The following is a 19,806-nucleotide window of genomic DNA, read 5'->3' on the forward strand; positions in this document are numbered from 1 at the left end:
GTGCCGGCTGGATTGAGCTCAGGTCGTCCTTCTTAAGCCCGCAGAGTTAGTTGGTTATTTGTTTGAGGATGTTCGTGGCGGTACAAAGCCGGCAGCTGTCCGAGAACGATCGCAGACTTTTGGCGATGCAGGCCCTGTGCAGGACCCCCGACCAGGTGGCCTCCTTCCTCCCGGTGCTGGTGGAGTCCCCTCCGTTGCTGCCTCCTCCTCCGCCACCTGCTGCTGCTGCTCGTGGGCCGGCCTCGCTTCCTCCTCCCTCCTCCGCCGCCGCCGCCTCCTCTTCCACGCGCAGGCCCGCCGCCCGCTGGAGCACCAAACCGCGCACCGGCCCGCAGATTCAGTAAACTCAACAAAAACATCATCATGATGAGAATGCTTGTGCGCGCGCGCGCGCACGCGAAGCCGTTTAAGGCCATAATAGTGGACGGAATTGTCCGCGCGCGTTAGAGTGAAACGATTGGAGAGTCCAACTCGTTATTGAAGCAACACTTGGTCAACAACTTGAGGGCAAAGGACACTAGTAGGATATGAAGTGCTTGACTTGAACTCAAGTTTTGCGCAGGAACGTGACGTCATCGGTGAAGCTGGGCTGCGATCTGGATCTGGAGTTCATCGCTCGGAACTCGTGGAACGTGCAGCACCTCTCAACGGTAGCACAAATATTAGCAGGATTTATTTTTTTTCACAACAAGCTTCCACAGGTGGCCAAAAACCTGACGTGTCGCAAGAAAGGTCAATGTCAAATGTCAATGTCAAAAGGCTAACTGGGCTAATGAGAACTTATAAATACACTAATCTCATTTGGTGTTTATATTTTGCTAATTAATGCTAACTTTGCGCATATATTTGCACCTACACGCAGCAACCGTGTTGGCTTTTGACTACGTTTTGCTGGCTTATTGAGCTTCGGCTTCCTGTTGTGCGGCAGGTCTTCAAGTCGCTCGTCATGAAGATCCGCAAGCCGCAGACCACGGCCAGGATCTTCCAGTCGGGAATCCTTTTCTGCACAGGAGCCAAGAGGTCCGTGCGCAGAGGCGTAGCCAGGAATTTTTCCAGTAGGGGCGCGCGCCCACAGGAAAAAAAATCGAACATCACCCACGCCGTTCGCTGATCGCTAAAACAACATCCGGGTCCGGGAGGCAAACGGTGAATGGATAACATCGCGCACATAGAATAGCGCAAGCACATTCGCGCAAGACCGAAAGAAAAAAACGGCATGAAAATGAAGAATCGAAAAAGCTCGATTTCTTTTTTTTTTTTTTTTTTTTTCAACCGGGGCGCAGGGAGTCCTAACCGGGGCGCCGCCCCGTCTCGCCCCGGCTTGGCTACGCCTCTGTCCGTGCGGGCCGGCATGCGTGTCCGTCGGCGATGGGTCAAATCAGGGCCTTTTGTTGACTTGCAGCGAGGACGAATCTCGGGTGGCTGCCAGGAAGTTTGCCTTCAAAATCCTGAAACTGGGCTACCCGGTACGCTTCCTGGACTTCAAGGTGCTCAACATCGGCGGCACGTGCAAAACCTTCCCCATCAATCTGGAGGAGCTCTTCTCGGCCAACCAGGATAACTGCAGGTCAGCTCAAGGCCTCCTCACCGCACCAGCAGTCGGCTAGCTTAATGCTAACACGTAACGGGTCTGCTAACAAAAGGGAGCATTTGGGCAGCTTTCGGCGTTGCTTCGGTGCTTACGCGCGCCGTTTGGATCATTTCTTTGTGTTTGCTCAGTTACGAACCGGAGCTGTTTCCTGCTCTGCAGTACAACTTCCGGCCCGGCATGACGGCGTCCATCTTTTCCTCCGGCTCCGTCTCACTGGTCGGTAAGTCAATCGGGTCACAGCGAAGAGCTTTGAGTGTCATCGAGAGCTGAAAACTCGTGATGGCTATGATCTTAAAAGTGGGCCTGGAGAAACGCTACCTAGCGCTTTACGAGAATAACAAATGTGGCTGGCCCGGCCGACCCGAGCGCTCACCACATTTCCCGTTTCACGCGGCAGGGGCTAAAACGGAGGACGAATTCTACCGAGCCTTCGGAACCCTGGACACCATCCTGAAAAACTTCCGGAGGACGTGAATGACCCCCCCTCCCACTTGCGACAGTCGCCCGCGTTCTTAGTGTTAACGTAGCATTAGCCGTGGCACCGTCGCTTATGCCTCCCCTGAAATAAAAGCATATAATATATCCACAGCATTACATCATATATCATGATGCCACTTAACTAAACATCTGTTGTCACCCCGACGCTCAAACCGGAGCAATCTTTGATTGAGCAAAGTGTTGCTTTGCTGCTAATTTATTTTTTAGCTCGAATGATCATCAACAATTACAAGTTGCATTGTGATTGTTGATTGCTGTCTTCTTGTTAAGATGTAATTATTGTTAAGATGTAATAAAGTGCAAAAAGTAAAAAAAAAAAAAAAAAAAAAAAAAGGTGTCTTTTGTACTACCGCCACTAGATAGCGCCAGAGTTTAGCAAATCAACTTTGGACGCTTCAACCTCAAGGAGTCAAAATAAAAGGTGTCCTTCGTACAACCACCACGAGATGGCGCCAGAGACCAACGACGCGGTCCGGGAAGGAAAGCGGCACACTTGCCCCAGGCGGCCAAGAGGTGCACACAATTCGTAGCGGCAAAATTGCCATCAAAGTCAAGTCAAAGCGGAAAATATGGTATTGTTTTTCTTATAATAAAACAATTGAATTTGTTTTTGGCTTCATTGACTCATTCCGAACTGCCACTTGATGATTTTACACGGCCATTTGATGGAACTCTTGGTTCAGTACATAAATCCAGCTTTAGATGGTGACCCCTGACCTCACCCCGGATCAAAAGGCTCACGGGCCCGTCTGCTCACCCCTTACACCCCCCCACCCATTCCTGTCCACCTTCTCCTGCTGCTGCACAAGTAAATCCTGTTGAGGATTTAAACATGAAAAAGGGGCTTGGGGTGTGGAGGGGTGGGGGGGCAGGCCAGATGTTCCCAGTTGGATGGCGAACACGGAAATGAGGAGCGGCTTCTGTTGTCTCTTTAACCCCTTCCACAACAGCTTTCAGAGCGCCAACCACATAGTCAAGGACATGTGACCCGCCTGACCCGTTGCCCTCGCCTCAGCTGCAGACCGCTTTTCCCGCAAAGTGTCCTTGGTGCACCCAAGGTACAAGAATCAATTGCGGACATTATCTTCTCGAGTGTAAGCAAATAAACACATTTTCTGTTCCAAGTTTCAGTCACGAGTAAGCCTTGTGCTCGTTCGCACCGGCAAGGTGAAGGCAGGAGAGAGTTAAAAGTTGCTGCTCTACATGTGGAGGAGGCGGAGGGGGAGTAGGAGGGGGAGCCGTTTTCCATCGCTCGTGCTCTTCACTCTGACTTTGGGGAAGTGGCGAGCACACGTGGAAACAGCGAGATGAAGAAGGCCACGCAGTGGTGAGTTGCCACTTTGTTCTTCCGGGCTCAGCTTTGGGAAAGCGGCTAAAACATCTTTTGAGCACCGCAGAACGTCACAAAAGTGTGAAGGGATGATTGTGCCTGGTGCCACCTAGTGGATGAGGGCTTGATTGTCCCGCTTGTCACAATACGTCAGTGCCTTAGATAGACGAGTTTGCTTTCTCACCGTGGTTGCAATTGCCGCCATTGCAGCCGCTCCGTCATCGGCCGATGAAGATGTCCCAACTCTTCCTGGCAGAAGACAGCAACCCGGCCACTTTCTCCTACGAGAAGCTGAGCTCGGGCGCGGCCACACGGGTGGATGAGGCGCAGCTCCTGAGCGCAGCCACCGGGGGCGCCGAGGTATCCTGCCAGCGCTGCGCGGCGCCCTTCGGCGCAGTGGCGCTGATCGCCGGCGCGGCGGTGACGGCCGTGGCCTACGCCTTCAACTCGCATGGCTCCATCATCTCCGTCCTGGGGCTGGCGCTGCTGGGGGCCGGACTGGGCTCGCTGGGGGCCGGAGTCGCCTGCCGGAGGCTCAGGATGCGCGGCAAGGGGGACCGCGGTAGGAGGGAGAGCCAGGCCGACCTCGTGATTGGGCAGTGAGACTAAAGCGCCCGTCAGGTGCTGGGCAACTCGAAGTCCTCCGGCATTTGATGGCGGCGCACGCGCTCCTCAAGGGCCCTTCCTCAACACCCTTACGAAGGACTCGGATCGTCTGCAAATAGAATGGCCTGCTCATTCTCTCGTAGGTACATCAGAACTATTGCTTTAATGTCGCCCCGTGTGTGTGTGTGTGTGTGTGTTCTGGTCTTTTGGAGACAAACTTGATCTTTGGCCACCATATTCTTTTATGTAAACACGCACAAATGCCAGATTTCCTGCCGGTGGATTTTTATTATTCATAATAATAAAAATACTGGAGTGTATTTTTATTTTTAGCGCCTTATTTATTCGTGCGCCCTGATGCACACCTGGATGCTTTTCTGTAAATAAAGTAACCAGAAGTTGGTGTTCCGTTTATGTTCATGATCTTGGTGCGGCACGCTCAATTCTCGCAAGCTGACTCGATCGTGGCACCAGAGCGGCCCCGCGATCAAGTCGAGGATTGCTCCACTTTTGGGTTGCGTCGAAGGGGATATCCCATCTGTGCCCACCCTTCCTGAGGTGTCTAATCACCCCCCAGACTCCCGGGCGGAAAAGGCCTGGCACGCAAGGAGACTGGATGAAAGGGACCGAGGAAGAGGAAGACGTCCACGCCCGCCACCTCAACTTTGACCTTCGCAGGAGGGCGGCTCGGCCCCCAAAGCGGTGCCGAAAACAGGCGGGCGGCCTTGCTCAGCCACTTGATTGACAACTTCTGTATTTTCTGCCTTTGAGTTCTAAAAGTCAGGTCCGGCCCTGGCAGGAGCCCCGAATGGCAACGAGGCAGGAAGTTCACATTGTGTTTGAGAAGAATGGCGCCCCCCTTTTGGGGATGGCGACTGAGCACGAGGGACGTCATGCTGACCAATGGCCAGGCCAGGATCAGCAACGGAAAAAGCCAGAAAGAGCATTTATGTTGTTCTTTTTTTTGTTGTCCAGGCTTGCGTTTGTTGGCTTTGGTGCTTCCTCTATCTTTATCGCAACGTGACGGCCAATGGAAATGGCTAAATCTTAGGGCCCGACTCGCCATAGGAAGAGTTTGCGGCGGGCGTTGTCGGGCGGCCTGGCAGTGGGCCACCGAGCGCGGCTTAAGTTATTAAAAGTGAGCAGCTTTCACCATTGGTTGCTGACATGGAAGCTGGGATTAATTCCCGTCCAGGGCGGGCGGCCACCGTGCCTCTCATTTGATGTGTGGCCGCCCCCCCGGACGCATCGCCTCGCCTCGCCCTGCCCAGCCCTGCCCGGGACCCTCGGGTCGCGCTATGAAGCGTCAGTATGGGTTTCATGGAATTCTACCTGGAAATTGACCCGGTCACGCTCAACCTGATCATCCTGGTGGCCAGCTATGTCATCCTGCTACTGGTTTTTCTCATCTCCTGCATCCTGTACGACTGCCGGGGGAAGGATCCCACCAAGGAGTACGCCCCCGACAACGCCCCGCCGGCCCCCGGCCAGTCGCCCATCCGCCTGGTGGTCATGCAGAACTCGCCCGCCTCCGCCCGCTACGAGCCCGAGGCGCCCACGCCCGACCTGAGCCGAGATCGCGAGAAGAGGAGCACCCTGGTGTGAGGGATCGGAGGGCGGCGGCAAGGAAGTCCAAAGGGGGCACCTTAGCACCGCGCTCAGAGCCAAATAGGAACGCGACAGCGATGGATGGCCGACGGGACCAAAATGCTGCCCCGTGTGGACGGACCCATTTGGACAAAAAGCTGGCAGTGACCTTTGACTTGTTTATGGACAATTTGCAGTAATGAGAGGGGAGCGTTTTGCGGCAATCGTAGCGCCCTCAAAAATCTCTTTGCGGCTAATTTTAACTTGCATCCCGACAGTAGGAGCCATAACATTACGTTTTATCGGATTCATTCTCATGCAGAAAACATAAAAAGATGGATATAAAGGACACGGGGAGACTAGAAGGGACAAAAAAGATGAAAATAAGGAAATTATTTTGCGCAACGACAGGAGGGGCTGCGTGTCGCCAAATCCGCTTACGTAAAGCGACCCAATGTGGCCTGCCAATCATCCATCAGAGCAATTGCACAATTATCATCCATGTCTGTGGATTATTGTCTGCCTGCCTGCCGGAGGCGGCGTATTAAAAATGTGTTTGTGCTTTTTTGTCCGTCCACCCGGTTGTCCGTCCGTCCGTCAGAAGCTTACGTAAACCTGCAAACACGCAAAGCCCCGACGATGATGACATTGCTCGTGCTTCCGCATCAGGGTGCTTCATTCCATGTCCATTTTCATCATTTTCAATTTGAAGCAGCTCTTTGTATTTGTCAATTCAGATCAATGCAGCAAATTTGAGCAAATGAATTAAAGGCCCCTGATGATCACAAACGACTTGGATCTTCTTTTTTGCCTACCTACTAGCACCTTTGCGTCCACTTGCTAAGGAACATATAAAGGTTGCAATTTAAAGTCATTTCAATTTACAAATATTTATTCTCACATCACAAACTGGCATTTTCTTGGATGTATTCATTCACAAAAATATTTGATTCTTAATTTACTTGAATCAATTTGAACCAATCTTTGTATTAATTTGCCATTGTTGCCATTTTGGATTTATTTCAAATATTTAACATTTTTATTTGATGATATTGTATTTTAGTGTATTCACTCTTCAGAGCCCCCTTTGGAAATCTGAAGTCATTGGCAATATTCTAATCATGTGAAAAATGGCAGCAGTTATAATTTGTGGGCCAGCTGCTCCTTGCTAAGCTAAAAAAAGGATTAAGCAAATATTGCTTTCATGTCCTCAAAATTACCTTATGTAATATTACTCACATTTGCAACTAAAAACGACCGCCAGCTTGTATTTGTATTAAATAAAATATTAAATAAATATTTTTGTGGTAAAAACAATCCTCTCCAAAAAAATGTTTTCGTCATTTTTTGTGATTATTCTGTCACCTGCTGGTCATCAGCGGAAGTGTTTATAAAAGTCACTAACGTTCACTGAAGGTGGATTCCAATTTTATTTAAGTCCCTAACCTTGTTGGAGGTACCGAACCCCACCAGTTTCATATGCGCATTCACCGAACCCCTCTTTAGTAAAAAAAAAAAAAAAAAAAAAAAAAAAAAAAATTTAAATTGAAGACGTCAATGTTTTTGACTGGAGCACAAAATGAGCCGTGCATGAACATCACCTTGTTCAAAGTACAAAACCAACACAATGCATGAACTCAAAACAAATTACATACCTGCAAATAAGCGCGACTTCTGCTGTTGCCTTTGCGAGACCAGTTTGCGTCATCACAAATTTACACGATGAATCAGGCGTGTTTGTAAATGCAGAGGCTCTGCCGAACCCCTGAGACCGATTCACCGAACCCAGGTTAAAAAAAGACGATTTTTAATGCAATATGAAGACTACAATTCGGATTCTTCAACTTAAAAGTGACTGAGACACAGACGGTAAAAACACGGCTTCCTTTCCGGAAGTGCACGCGCACCCAAATGATTGCTCGGGGCGTGCATGCTTCTGATTAGATCAAGGGTATCCAAACTTTTTGCAAGGAGAGCCAGATTTAATAAAGTGAAGGGGCCCGGGGGCCAATAGTTTTTTCAGACATTTTTTAACGACAAACATTTCATGCAAATACACACTGTTATAAAACAAATTTCATTGTCGCAATTGTCTTTATTTTTCAAATGACAAAATAAGCAAATATAAGCCATTTAGGCAGATGTGAACCACTCTAAAAACACAAATTCTGCCTTTCATTCATACCTGAAGAGTCAGATAACATTGAACAAACTGTTTGAAATGCCTTACATTTACATGAGTTTGAAATTATTTTTGCCTCATGAACATTTTAAACAGGAGTTATAAGCAATGCAAATCTGTCTGTTATTATTAAAACAAGTGAGTTTTGCTCTTGTCATTTACAATATCTTTCAGAAAGTAAGAGTTTGTGTCATGTCTACAGGTTTATAACATCAACAGTATTAACATGGCCACTTCGTAATGTTTAATATGAAGTGATATTTAATTTTTATTTCATTTTGACTCACAGCCCCGCGTGAAGAATCGCTGTTGTGATGCCATTTCAGCTTGGAGCTGCTTCTCTTTATCAGCGCGGTTACTCCCTGTTAGCTTGTCGTATGTGTCAGCATGTTTAGTCTACTAGTGTCTCTTTAGGTTGAAACCCTTAAACAAGGCAGCCGTCTCTTTAGAAATTAGACAAACACAATTGCCTTGATTTTCAGCGAGCAAGTATTGTAATTCCCATTTCTCTTGAAAGCGACGGTCCTCAATGGCAACTGTCCTCGTTTTCTTTGCAGTCGCCATGGCAGAAATGAGCGGCGAGGGGTGGTGCTGCCACCCTTTGGTAATAGGAGGAATTACAGGTTCAAGTTTCTTTTTTTTTTAGATTCAGTTTGACAGTGCAAGCGGTCCATAAATAATACATTATAAGACCGAAGCTGCGGGCCGTATGAAATCTGATCGGGGGCCGGATTTGGCCCGCGGGCCGGACTGGATTAGATCGATTACCTGTGACAAGTTCGGAGAGGGCTGCTTTCACCAAAGGCCATTTGGCAACAATACAAACGCTACTTTTTGCTTCCAATTTTACCGCGTCACATAAGCAGATTCACGGGTGACTTTCAAGCCCCAAAATGACATTCATTTAGAAATACAAAAATAAATGAACGTCTAAATTTTAGACGTTCATTTATTTTTTTATTGGTGATGTGGAAAATCAGGAAAAATAAAGGAAATAAATGACACCATGAGGAAAGAAGAAAACAACACAACTAAGTGCTCCATGTTGGATTTGGGTTACATTCACTGTGTCACAAATGGATTGTCAATTACAATAGCGTCCTGCTTCAAATCCAAAAATGGACACAAAATATCCACGGCTGTACAAAATAATTACAGGATTGAAACATTTCATTAGAGAAGGTCTGGTTTTTGGTCCGCACAAGTGTATGAAAGATGTGTTGATTTCTGCTTGTATAGAATATTTCCTTTCATATGGACACAGCGTGTATAAATAGTTCTCTTTGAGTTCATTTTTTCACCGATTTTGGAAAGACGTCGTAAAATATAGCCTTATAAAAAGAACCCACTTAGGAATTGATATCTCTCTTTTGCCCTTTTCCACGCGTCCGTCTCAGTTTGTGGAATACAATTGCAGCACGCACCCAAGATGGCGACGGCTCATTTGCTTTCTCGTTGGCGACCACACAAAGACAGACATTTGTACGTATGTGTGCGTGCGTGCAGCCTGGTCTCACAGGTGTCCGTGCTGGGCCTCGTACTTGGCCAGGATATTCTTGGTGCGGCCCAGCTCTTTGCGCAGCTCGCTCACTTCCTGCTTGAGCGCCAGGTTCTCCTTCTCCAGGAAGCCGGCCCGGATGGCGATCTGGTTCTCCTTGAGGCGCCGGGCGTTGCGCGAGCGCTTGGCCGCCATGTTGTTCTTCCTGCGCCGGGCCCAGTATTTGTCGTCCTGGTCGGGGGCAACAGGAAACGCAACGTCACTTCCCTCAACAGCGGCGGAGCGACGGCTCGGGCCAATGAGCACCAGATCCAACTTACCTTCAGATCTTCGGGGATGAAGACCTTGCGAGCTTTCTTGATCATGGGCTGGGGTTTCAGCTCCTCGGCCGAGAACTTGCGTTTGCGCGGGTCGAACATTTCCTGGCCTGGGACGCTGGACAGCGCCAGGTCCGCCGGGTCTGGATCGTAGCCCACCGAAACCTGGATGGAGTCCGGGTCGATGGGGCTCGGGGTGTTTCTGAAGTTGGAGAGCCCTGGAGGACAACGAGCGAGACGACGTTCAAGTCTTTTGCGTCCACTTTGGCCATCTTCCCGATTTCCCACCACGGGACCAACCGACTTCCCGTCGACTTTTTCTTGTGAAGTAACAGGCTGCGGCCAGCGGGTGGCAACAGTGGAAAGGTCTTTCAACACCTGCCTTTAAATCAGGGGTCACCAACTCCGGTCCTCAAGGGCGCCAATCCAGCCTGTTTTAGATGTATCCCCCCTGCAACACACCTGATTCAAATAATCAGGATCGCTATCAGCCTTAATAGAGCTTGCTGATGAGCTGATCATTTAAATCAGGTGTGTTGTTGCAGGGCTGCACCTAAAACAGGCTGGATTGGCGCCCTTGAGGACCGGAGTTGGTGACCCCTGCTTTAAATGTACCGAGACCGAGCAATTTAAACCTGTTTCAACAACGGTGCATGGCACCTCCAAGCCACTGGGTGGTGCCCTAGCTTTTTTTGGTGTGAGGAGATACAAAACAAGCAAGAATAACTGAACAACTTGACGCACCTGGCCTGTTTCGGAGCAGACAAGCCAGCGAAACATTGCGAATGGAGGTGGCGGCGTGGCCGCTGAGGTCCATCACGGAGGGCGGCGGCGGCAGGGGTCGCGCCGGAGGGACGTGCTGCTGGGCGGGGATGCCATTCTCCGACAGGAACTCCTCCAGGTCCATGTACTCCAGCTGGAAGTTGTTGCCGTCGTAGGGCAGCGTCTCGTCCCACAGGGTGGGCCCCAGGAAGGCCGACTGCGGAGTGCTGCAGTCCTCGTCCAGCTTCTTCTCCTTGTCACGACCTTTGGCCGACGTCGCGGCTGCCAAAAATAAGAAAGAATGAATTTGGGCAAAATGAACTGAAAGTAAGTGCACATTTCCAGAAGAGTTTCACGAAGTCCTAGCCAAGTTACCAGGAGGGACTGGTTACATTCAGGAATGTTACCAAAATTAGAGTAGAATTAGAATTACAATTTGGACCGGAACATCCTGTTGCCATTTTCCCTAACGCTAAATGGACCAAAGTGCTCAAACTTAATTAGTCATAGGTTATGAAAACCTTTGACGAAGAAGCCACCATGCATCTTCTCTCATCCACTTACACGTCCATGATGACATTAGGTTGTGTAACACACCAAGTAAGTCATTTTGGAGGAGTTGAAAGCATTCTTCTGAATTTAGTGTGCCAATCACATGACATCAAATGCCATTATTGCAACTAATCCCAATTGGACTCAATCGAGATGCACTTCCATATAACCACGAACTCAGTCAAGTTTGGCGACGGCGAATGTTGCTTCATAGCGAGCGACACGCGCTCAACGGTGACTTTTACGTTTCCAAATGATGTCCCTTTCTATTTATATTTCATGACACTCTTTTGCCGCCATGCACGCAGGCATTGATGCAAATGATGTTGCGATGAGCCAAGTGTGTTGTTTTACCATCATGGTGCCTGGCGGGGAGCTTGACTGGGTTGTCCAGCAGCGACTTGAGGACTCGGTGCGCGGCGGCGACGGCGGCGGCCGCGGCTGCGGAGGCGGGCAAAAAAGTTGCATTCTGGGCGCTGGCGTGCACCGGGGACATCTCGTCCATCCCGAAGCGCCGTCAGGAGAGAAAGAGGAGCGCGAGCGAAGCCTTGAGCGCGGAAAGGAGCGAGCGTGGCCAGGCGGGTGCGCGCTTTTCAAGCACCTTGCCGAGCGAGCGACTCTTCCGACTGACGAGACGACCACCAGGAGCTTGCAACGAAAGCACTTCCGGCTCGAGACGGCCAAGCCACAGCGCGGTTTGCTCGACCAATGATTAATGCGCACGACGCCGGCGAACAACCAGTTTTGGAATTGGTCGCACAGCTGGTTAGAGTGACAAAAAGACATTGGTCGCACGTCCGCGGAGGGCTGCTGACGTCACGGCCAAAGACACGCCCCCTGTCCCTCACCTCTATCAATAAGCGCGCACACGCGCACCAACAAAACAAAAAGTTGTTTTTCTTTCAGTTTAAACAGGACAACGACGGTCAACAACAAAATACTTTCATTTTATTCCTTAACGTTGACAAAAATCTAATCATGAAAAAAAGCTTCATTCGATCCATAGAACTGAAAGAACATATATTTTATCACGGTTATTCTCTCTTACTTCAGTGTAATTTCCATTGTTTGTTCATGTAATTGGAATTATAGTTAAATTGATTTCTTTTTCTAATTTTAAGAGAGGGGCGTCTATATTGGACTGACAAGAACGGGAGAAGTAAAAAGGCTTTTATTCGAATTGAGAGCTTCCTTTATTTTTGGCATGTCAAGTACACTTGTGGCGACCTTTGACTTGGAAAGAACAATCTTCAAAGATCACAATTGCGCTTCTTCATGACGTTGATGTTTGTCTTTGCCATCACCACGCACACACGCACGCCCACAGAGAATGCTGCATGGGTCACATGAGTGGGCCGGCTCGACCTACTTTTAACCAATCAGAGAATAGAGATAACCTGCACGCGCACGCGCAAGTACGCACACACGGAAGCGTGCAAGCCGTCACGCCCCCCCAGCCTTGTCACATTGAACCTCATGTTTTCCACACGCTGAGCAAAACAAATGAAAGCAAGGGAGCATGGGAGTACAAGAAGGAAAACAAAGTTTCCAAATTAAAAAATATTGGCTCAACTTGCTCACTTTTATTTATGCCACAATGGGGAAACTTTGATTACACAATTACAATAAAAAAAGTCACAGAAATGGATAAACAAACAAAGAAAGACATTTGTCAAAGACTCACGCTAACATCTAGTTTCCACGGCAACAAGAAGCTCCGCCTACATATTGGCGTCCTGCTAGCCTTTTGCAGCCTCCGAGGTTGTCCTTTTCATCGTCATGGCGATGGCCATCGGCGCCCTCAAGGAACTAGTCTGCATCAAAAGGCGAGACGGCGACAAAGAATGCTCTGGTAACAAACGATGACAATGTCACAAAACTCCAACTTTGTCCAGCTATAAATAGTTCACATAGCAAACACGCACAGGGTACATATTTGAAGTACTTGATGCCCAGCTCAGGTACGCCTCCTCTCAATCATGAGTCAACTAAACGCTGGCCTGGAGGTACAACAGCAATCCTAGATTCTATTGAAAAAGGTGTGCCACAAGGATCCTAACTGGATACCTTGACACACTTTCCAAAAAAGGAAAACAAAGCAGTGTCACACACGTTCGCCTACTATAAATGCAACAAAAATTTTGGATTTCAGACGAATGCCAGTGATTGTTTGAAAAAACAAAGATGGCTGACGGTGTCACATATGAATCCAATTCACAAGCTCTTTGCGTTATGTTTTGTTTTTGACAATCTCGCCGGTGGCCTACAAACGGCCGAGAACAGGTGAGGACAAAAGCAAAGGGGGGGAGCTGCAGTTATGAAACAAGAGAGATGCTGACCCCCCCCCCCCCCCCCCCCCATACACACACACACTCAACAAAACACAACACGTACACACGCCGACTGACCCGAAGCGGGCTTACGCAAGATTCAAGTCAGAGTGAAATCGATCGCCCTGGCAAAGCACAAAGCGCCAGCGGGACGCTGAAAAATGGAGGCCAAGCACAATGGGACAAAGGAGGAAGGATCGATGCGGGAACCGCCCGCTCGCTGCATTTGCGGCAAATCTTGCTAAGATATGCCCCAGAAAAAGAAAAGCAGTTGCTCATGCTTGCGGACGCCAAAAGACGCTGAGCCGCGTTAGCCACAACCCGTCGCCCGGCTCTCGAGCAAAGACGGCAACCCCCCTGCCGGGTTGCAGACTGCGTTTGAAAACCAGGCTCCGCGGCAGGCGGGTGGTCATTAGCGCCGGGCGAGCCCACCCGCCAGCGCTCAATTGGGTCAAAGCGGGCTGGAAGAGGATGAAGAGGTCCTTTGGCCACACTGCGAGTCTTGAGCTCGGCAATCTCAGCCTCCGGCCTCCTCGTGCTCCATCCCGTGGACTCCTCGGCCAGCTCCATCCGTAGCGCTCGGCCGGGTCTCTTCTGCCGCTCCCGCCCCTTCCTAAATGGGAGGACACGTTGCAAACAAAGTGAGCGCCCACTGTGTCTCTTAAATAGAAAATAATTCATTTGCTTGAATTTAGAGTTTATCTTACCATTATTTCATGACTGGTAAGCTCATGAAATGATGAACATGTGCAATGTACGCGTAAACCTGCTCATATTTTCCTCCTTCACACACACAAGAAAGATGACACTCGGGAAGGAGGTCACAGGAACTGTAATGACATAAGACACACACACCTGACACACTTTGAGCAGGAAAACACTGCCGACGGCGTGTAAGACGACAACGACCCAAAAACAAACACACACACACACGCCACAAACACAAGTGCTGTAAAGCAGCTGTGTGCACATCAAGTGCATACGCGTGTGCGCGTTGGGGCTGTTTACCAACATTGGGCTCGCGTGCTGAATATGGCAGGCGAGTGGCCAAGTTGGCAGCCAATCACATGGCTTGCTACTTCAACAAGCTTCTCCCTGTCAACCTGCACGGATTATGCCTGATCCAAAACCTGGGCCTCTTTAGGCAAGGTAGCGTGTGTGTGTGCGTGTGTGTGTGCGTGTGTGTGTGTGTGTGTGCACGCTACAGGTTGAGTAACCAACAGCAGGAGCTGTCTTGTTTCCAGCTGTGGCCTGGAAGGGGGGATTGGGGGCAGAAGGGCACTTTTGGCCAGGCGTGTGCACAACCACAAACAACGTGAAAAAAAAGGAGCAGTACGTGTGCGGCGGCTTTTGAGCGGACGAGGCGGCGTTGACGTGGCAACGGTGAGGTGAGCGCGTCTCAGATTGTCGTCGCCATGGCAACGCACACTTGCGGCCGCTTGCCTCACCGCTGGCATCACGCTCACTTTTTGACATCCTTTCTTTCCACCTGCTCTTCATTCTTTTGCGCTTCCATCCTTCCTTCCTTGAAAGCAATCCTTGAAGAAAAAAGAAAAAAACGTTGTTTTTTTTTAACCAAATGACCCAAGCGGGCGTTGTGCCAATTGATTGGTTTACACAACGCGAGGCTTCAACAAACAAACAAAAAACAAAGCAACAAAAACGAAACAGGAAGAATTTCCCTCCCACGCCCGCTCGCCCACCTGGACCACTTTGGCTGCTTTAAAGGGAAAGAAGAAGGGAAGAAAAAAAAGTGGAGGTGAGCCCGCCTTACCTGATGAGCTATTTTAAAGCGCACGGACCCACACACAAGTCAAGTACAGGCAGCCGAATATTTATGGCACCAGGCAGTGGCATATATATATATATATTTTTGCATTGATTGCGCTGTTCCTGTCGAAAAGGGCTCCTACGGTTAAATCCTGGTTATAGCACGCCCTCTAGTGTCCTTTTTTATTATGACACATTGAATCACATCCACTTGCGCTCCAACCTGTAAGGATGAGAATTTTTTCTCAGCATGACAACAACTTTAAACACTTTCCCACTTTGCATTTTCTAAGATACGATTTTGTCCCTGCGTGATGTTTTACTTCCACACTTGTCTTTTTACAATAAAGGCGTGAGGGAGGGAGGGGGGTCCGGGTGTTGAAAGAAAGTGTTTTTTGAGTTCAGGGTGTTGAAATAAAGTGTTTCATGAGTGCGTAATGCAAAAAGCAGAAGTGGCACGCTTCCTGCTTTAGGAAATCACAAAGACTTTGCCAGATGTCTCGATCGGACGGGGAAGCGAGAAGCACGCCGGCGCCCGGCACGCCGGCGCCCGGAGGCGGGTGCCCGCCGGTGGGCATCCAGCTGGAGGGCATCATCCTGCCCCCGGTGCTGACGCTGGACGTGGTGCTGGGCCTGCTGGGCAATGCGGTGGCGCTGTGGGTCTTCTGCTTCCGGCTCAAGCGCTGGAACGCCAACACGGTGTTCCTGGTCAACCTGGTGGCGGCCGACTTCCTGGCCCTGGTCAGCCTGCCGCTGCGCATCCACGCCCTGCTGGCTGGCCGCTGGGTGTTTGGCGACGTCGCCTGCCGCCTCAACCTCTTTCTTATGTTCTCCAACCGCACCGCCAGCATCGCGCTCATGACCGTCATCGCCTTCTACCGATACGCCAAGGTCAGAGGTTACGCCCGCCTGCCCAGCCGTGCCCGTTTTCTCTGATGAAGATGTCTTGTCCGTCGCCAGGTGGTCCACCCTCTGGGCCGCTTGACCCGCTTGAGCAAGCGGCAGGCGGGCGTCTTGGCGCTGCTGGTGTGGCTGCTGGTGAGCGCTCCTCGCCTGCCCATGCTGGCCTACGACCACGTCAAGCGCGGCCGCGGCGCCCCCCAGTGCTTCTTCTTCACGTCCTACCAGGAGGCCTCTCGCGGTAGCCCCGCCGAACGTCTTGTAGAAGCACTTCACATTGGGAGCGCGCGCCGTGCAGGCGACTAAAGGCCGAAAACCGCGTGTGGGCAGGCATCGTGATCCTGGTGGCGATGCACCGCGTGCTGACCGTGCTGGAGTTCGTGGTGGCGCTGGCTCTGCTGCTCTTCTGCTGGGTGCGGATTCGTCGCTCGCTCACGAGCCACCGGCAGATGGGAGACGGCGGCAAGGTGCGCAAGGCGCTGCGCGTGTGCGCCGCCATCGTGGCCATCTTCCTGCTCTGCTTCCTGCCCACCAGCGTCACCACGCTGGGCCTGTGGCTGAGCCGCTCGCTGCGGCCGCACGACTGCGCTTCCTTCTACGCGCTCACCCAGCTCACCATCGTCTCGCTGGGCCTCAACTTCCTCAACTCGGCCCTGGACCCCATCCTCTACGTCTTCTCCAGCTCAGTCTTCAGGAAGGCGCTCCTGGCTGCCGTGCCCCCGCGACTGCGCCGCTGCCGGGCGTGGGACGCCGACTCGTCCGAGAGCGGCGGCGCGTCTCGCTCCACCGGCCAGGTGGAGCTTGGGACCGTGAGGCCGACCCCTGCCGCTGAAGCTTTGTGAGATGCCACGCAAGCTCGTTTGCTCCTCGACAAATCGTTCAAAGCGCGACAATGCAATCATGCATTTCCTAATTATTCTGAAAAATCATTTTAGGTTATTTGAGGTAATGTTTTGTTTCAGAAGTGTGCAGCTTTCACTTTCAAAAAAGGTCGCTGACTGAAATCAAGCACTCTGAGCATAGCACCACCAAGCGGACAGATTGTACAACTACATCAACACGTCAACTCTCGTCGTCTGTCTGCACGTTTTTGTTTGTCGAGGAGCAGCGAAAATAAATTCAACAGCAAGCGTGTCAATCAAAATGAAATAAAATAAAATGACTTACCCCATGCTGCGTTCACGTCCCGAGTGGCTCTGCATGTTGGTGTTGTCAAACGGTCCTCTGAGGATGCCATCTGCTCTGCCCTCCACTCGGCCCTCACCCACCTGGAGAGAAGGGACTCGTATGTGAGATTGCTGTTTGTGGACTTCAGTTCTGCCTTCAACACCATTGTGCCACAACGACTCACCTGCAAACTAGACAAGCTGGGCCTCAGTACCTACCTCTGCAACAGGCTGCTGGACTTCCTCTGTCAGAGGCCTCAGGTGGTACGTGTTGGCGACAAAATCTCCGCCAGCATCATGCTGAGCACGGGGGCCCCCCAAGGCTGCGTGCTCAGTCCGCTGCTCTTCACCCTGCTGACGCATGACTGCGCTGCAACCTACAGCAACAACCGCATAGTGAAATTTGCTGACGACACGACTCTGGTGGGTCTCATCACCAAGGGCGACGAGACTCAATACAGGTTGGAGGTTGACCTTCTGACCACGTGGTGCAGGGACAACAACCTCCTGCTGAACGTCAACAAGACCAAGGAGATTGTTGTTGACTTACGGAAGGGTCACACCCAACACCTGCCGCTGACCATCGACGGTGCTGTGGTGGAGAAAGTGAGCAGCACCAGGTTCCTGGGGGTGCACATCAGTGAGGATCTCTCCTGGTCCACCAACACCGCATCACTGGCGAAGAAAGCTCAGCGCCGCCTGTACTTCCTGAGGAAACTCAGGCGAGCAAGTGCTCCTCCGGCCGTCATGACTACATTCTACCGTGGCACCATTGAGAGCGTCCTCTCCGGTTGCATCGCTGTTTGGGGTGGTAGCTGCACTGAATACAACATGAAGGCCCTGCAGCGCATAGTGAACACGGCTGGTAAGATTATTGGTGCTTCACTCCCCTCCCTGAAGGACATTTACACCTCCCATCTCACCCGCAAGGCGACCGCGATTGTGAGTGATGTGAGTCACCCCGCTCACTCTTTGATCTTTTGCCCTCTGGGAAGAGGTACAGGAGCCTGCGCTCCCGCACCACCAGACTCACCAACAGCTTCATACTCCAGGCTGTTAGGATCCTGAACTCTCTGCCCCCTTCTGCGTAGCGTCCTGTACTTTTGCGCTATATTCTGACTGTCTGCTGTATGCACACTTGCTCCATTTTTGCTCCTCTTATTTATGTTATTTGTTTATTTATTATTTATTCATCACTCTTATTTATTCATTGTTTGTGCCTTTTTATTTTTTTTGTGTTGTTTACTTGTATGTATATATTGTGTACTATGTCTTGTCACCGTGGGATAGTGGGAACGTAATTTCGATTTCTTTGTGTGTCTTGACATGTGAAGAAATTGACAAAGCAGACTTTGACTTTTGCTTCAAATATTGTTTCATTTTGATTACATTAACAGCATAATTAAAAACCAACTAGGAATCATAAGTGCTATAGAAAATCGATAGAGATCAAAAGATAAAATATGACAATGTCTCATCACGAGCAAGCCCGTAAGGTGTTTGCGGCTGCTTTGCATCAAGACAAAGGCAGATTGTGGAGATGTCACTTTAAGTGGACCTACTTCAGATGCCGCCAATATAAAACATCACCGTGACAACCCGATGGTGGGAGGAGAAAAAGAAAAAAAATGCCACTGTGAGCATTTAATTTCATGCTTCTATCAGACCACTTGAGCATGGTGGCAAATAAAACATCTTCATAACCATGTCCAAGGCCATTCCAGCTCTGTCAACCAACAGTAGGACTACTTGTGTAGACATTTTAGGCCCAGTGCTGTCCAGAGTTCTAGTTCTGGAACAGATGGGTTGATTTTTCTTTTTAACAGCCAAGCGTTGGCATGCTCACCCTGAAGGGCCAAATCAGCACTGCTGATAGCACAAGTGGGCCACTTTGACTCCTTCACGCAGGCTCTCCAGCAATCAGCGGCGCTATTAGCGGCCGGCGCCGATTCACGGCTCATCTGGATAAAGGACCCTCAGCATACATGCGGGACAGACACACCATCAGGCGCTGCATGTTTGTCTGCCAAAGAGCTTAAACAAAATGTCACCGCCACCAGCAGCAGTCAGTGAATGCATCGCTGCTTAGTCCATAACCTCACATTGGACGGGTTTAATTTGAGAAAAATCAGTCATTCGGAAAAGCGGCGAGAAATTTGAAAAATATTTTGGCCCACATTTGCCTAACATGAAGAAATTCACATTTTAAAGCAGGGGTGTCCAAACTACGGCCCGCGGGCCAACTGCGGCACTTAGAATTCTTAACACAAACTGTAAATATGTTTTTAGAACAACTTTTATTATAATTCTTTTTATAACAAGGTAGAAGTGTACATACTGTAAATATGTTCTTAGAACTCTATTATAACAATTTTCTATAACAAGGTACAACACTGTAAATATGTTTTTAGAACTCTTATAACCTTTTTTTTAAAAAAAAAAAAAAAAAGGTACAAGTGTACGCACTGCAATTGTGTGGGCACTCCTTGCCTTCTGCTGGCGTGTGGGCAGGTTTTGTGCCATAATTCCTCAATTTAGAAGTTTTATTTTGACTTTTAATTCTTTTTTTCAATTTAGGAAAAAAATCCACGATGTAGTGAAACCGCGATAAACAAACCGTGATGTAGCGAGGGATTACTGTACATCACTGAAAATCAAGGCAATTGTGTTTGTCTAATTTGTAAAGAGACTGTTGCCTTGTTTAAGGATTTCAACTT

The 19,806-nt window shown here is 49.8% G+C and overlaps 4 protein-coding genes across 5 annotated transcripts; 3 read left to right on the forward strand and 1 right to left on the reverse strand.

Annotated features, from left to right (window-relative positions):
• Positions 1-12: 12 nt before the first annotated feature.
• LOC119138325 (TATA-box-binding protein-like) lies at positions 13-2,628 on the forward strand. Its single transcript, XM_037278334.1, has 6 exons — positions 13-340; positions 563-650; positions 929-1,020; positions 1,403-1,567; positions 1,720-1,811; positions 1,989-2,628. The coding sequence occupies exons 1-6, from the start codon at positions 69-71 to the stop codon at positions 2,063-2,065; spliced, it is 786 nt and encodes a 261-aa protein (XP_037134229.1). The 5' UTR covers positions 13-68; the 3' UTR covers positions 2,066-2,628.
• Positions 2,629-3,311: 683 nt separating this feature from the next.
• LOC119138362 (transmembrane protein 100-like) lies at positions 3,312-4,345 on the forward strand. The gene is made up of 2 exons (XM_037278391.1): positions 3,312-3,416; positions 3,630-4,345. Exon 2 carries the CDS (start codon positions 3,648-3,650, stop codon positions 4,020-4,022), a length of 375 nt encoding a protein of 124 aa, XP_037134286.1. The 5' UTR covers positions 3,312-3,416; positions 3,630-3,647; the 3' UTR covers positions 4,023-4,345.
• Positions 4,346-8,738: 4,393 nt separating this feature from the next.
• On the reverse strand, positions 8,739-11,713 carry LOC119138318 (hepatic leukemia factor-like). 2 transcript variants are annotated; one of them, XM_037278323.1, is made up of 4 exons: positions 11,278-11,713; positions 10,354-10,653; positions 9,613-9,827; positions 8,739-9,526 (listed from the first exon to the last, which is right to left on the reverse strand). In XM_037278323.1, exons 1-4 carry the CDS (start codon positions 11,426-11,428, stop codon positions 9,308-9,310), a joined length of 885 nt encoding a protein of 294 aa, XP_037134218.1. In that variant the 5' UTR covers positions 11,429-11,713; the 3' UTR covers positions 8,739-9,307. The 2 variants fall into 2 exon arrangements, with proteins under 2 accessions (XP_037134218.1, XP_037134219.1); XM_037278324.1 differs by having other exon boundaries at positions 8,739-9,523; positions 11,278-11,707.
• A 3,783-nt stretch (positions 11,714-15,496) lies between these two features.
• On the forward strand, positions 15,497-17,067 carry LOC119138302 (hydroxycarboxylic acid receptor 2-like). Its single transcript, XM_037278297.1, has 3 exons — positions 15,497-15,914; positions 15,984-16,164; positions 16,254-17,067. Exons 1-3 carry the CDS (start codon positions 15,519-15,521, stop codon positions 16,763-16,765), a joined length of 1,089 nt encoding a protein of 362 aa, XP_037134192.1. The 5' UTR covers positions 15,497-15,518; the 3' UTR covers positions 16,766-17,067.
• Positions 17,068-19,806: the final 2,739 nt, after the last annotated feature.

This window comes from Syngnathus acus, chromosome 19 (genome assembly GCF_901709675.1).
Source record: "Syngnathus acus chromosome 19, fSynAcu1.2, whole genome shotgun sequence".
In the NCBI taxonomy this organism is placed as follows: Eukaryota; Metazoa; Chordata; class Actinopteri; order Syngnathiformes; family Syngnathidae; genus Syngnathus; species Syngnathus acus.

What these genes read in the sequence shown, in the direction of transcription:
- LOC119138325 (XM_037278334.1), top strand. Translation starts at nt 69, where the DNA reads ATGTTCGTGGCGGTACAAAGCCGGCAGCTGTCCGAGAACGATCGCAGA. An exon ending in TTCTGCACAGGAGCCAAGAG is followed by an intron (nt 1,021 to 1,402) that starts GTCCGTGCGCAG and finishes GTTGACTTGCAG; the next exon opens with CGAGGACGAATCTCGGGTGG. An exon ending in GCCAACCAGGATAACTGCAG is followed by an intron (nt 1,568 to 1,719) that starts GTCAGCTCAAGG and finishes GTGTTTGCTCAG; the next exon opens with TTACGAACCGGAGCTGTTTC.
- LOC119138362 (XM_037278391.1), top strand. Translation starts at nt 3,648, where the DNA reads ATGAAGATGTCCCAACTCTTCCTGGCAGAAGACAGCAACCCGGCCACT.
- LOC119138318 (XM_037278323.1), bottom strand. Translation starts at nt 11,428, where the DNA reads ATGGACGAGATGTCCCCGGTGCACGCCAGCGCCCAGAATGCAACTTTT. An exon ending in CCCCGCCAGGCACCATGATG is followed by an intron (nt 10,654 to 11,277) that starts GTAAAACAACAC and finishes TATTTTTGGCAG; the next exon opens with CCGCGACGTCGGCCAAAGGT. An exon ending in TCATCCCCGAAGATCTGAAG is followed by an intron (nt 9,527 to 9,612) that starts GTAAGTTGGATC and finishes GTTGCCCCCGAC; the next exon opens with CAGGACGACAAATACTGGGC.
- LOC119138302 (XM_037278297.1), top strand. Translation starts at nt 15,519, where the DNA reads ATGTCTCGATCGGACGGGGAAGCGAGAAGCACGCCGGCGCCCGGCACG. An exon ending in CCTTCTACCGATACGCCAAG is followed by an intron (nt 15,915 to 15,983) that starts GTCAGAGGTTAC and finishes GTCCGTCGCCAG; the next exon opens with GTGGTCCACCCTCTGGGCCG. An exon ending in CTACCAGGAGGCCTCTCGCG is followed by an intron (nt 16,165 to 16,253) that starts GTAGCCCCGCCG and finishes GCGTGTGGGCAG; the next exon opens with GCATCGTGATCCTGGTGGCG.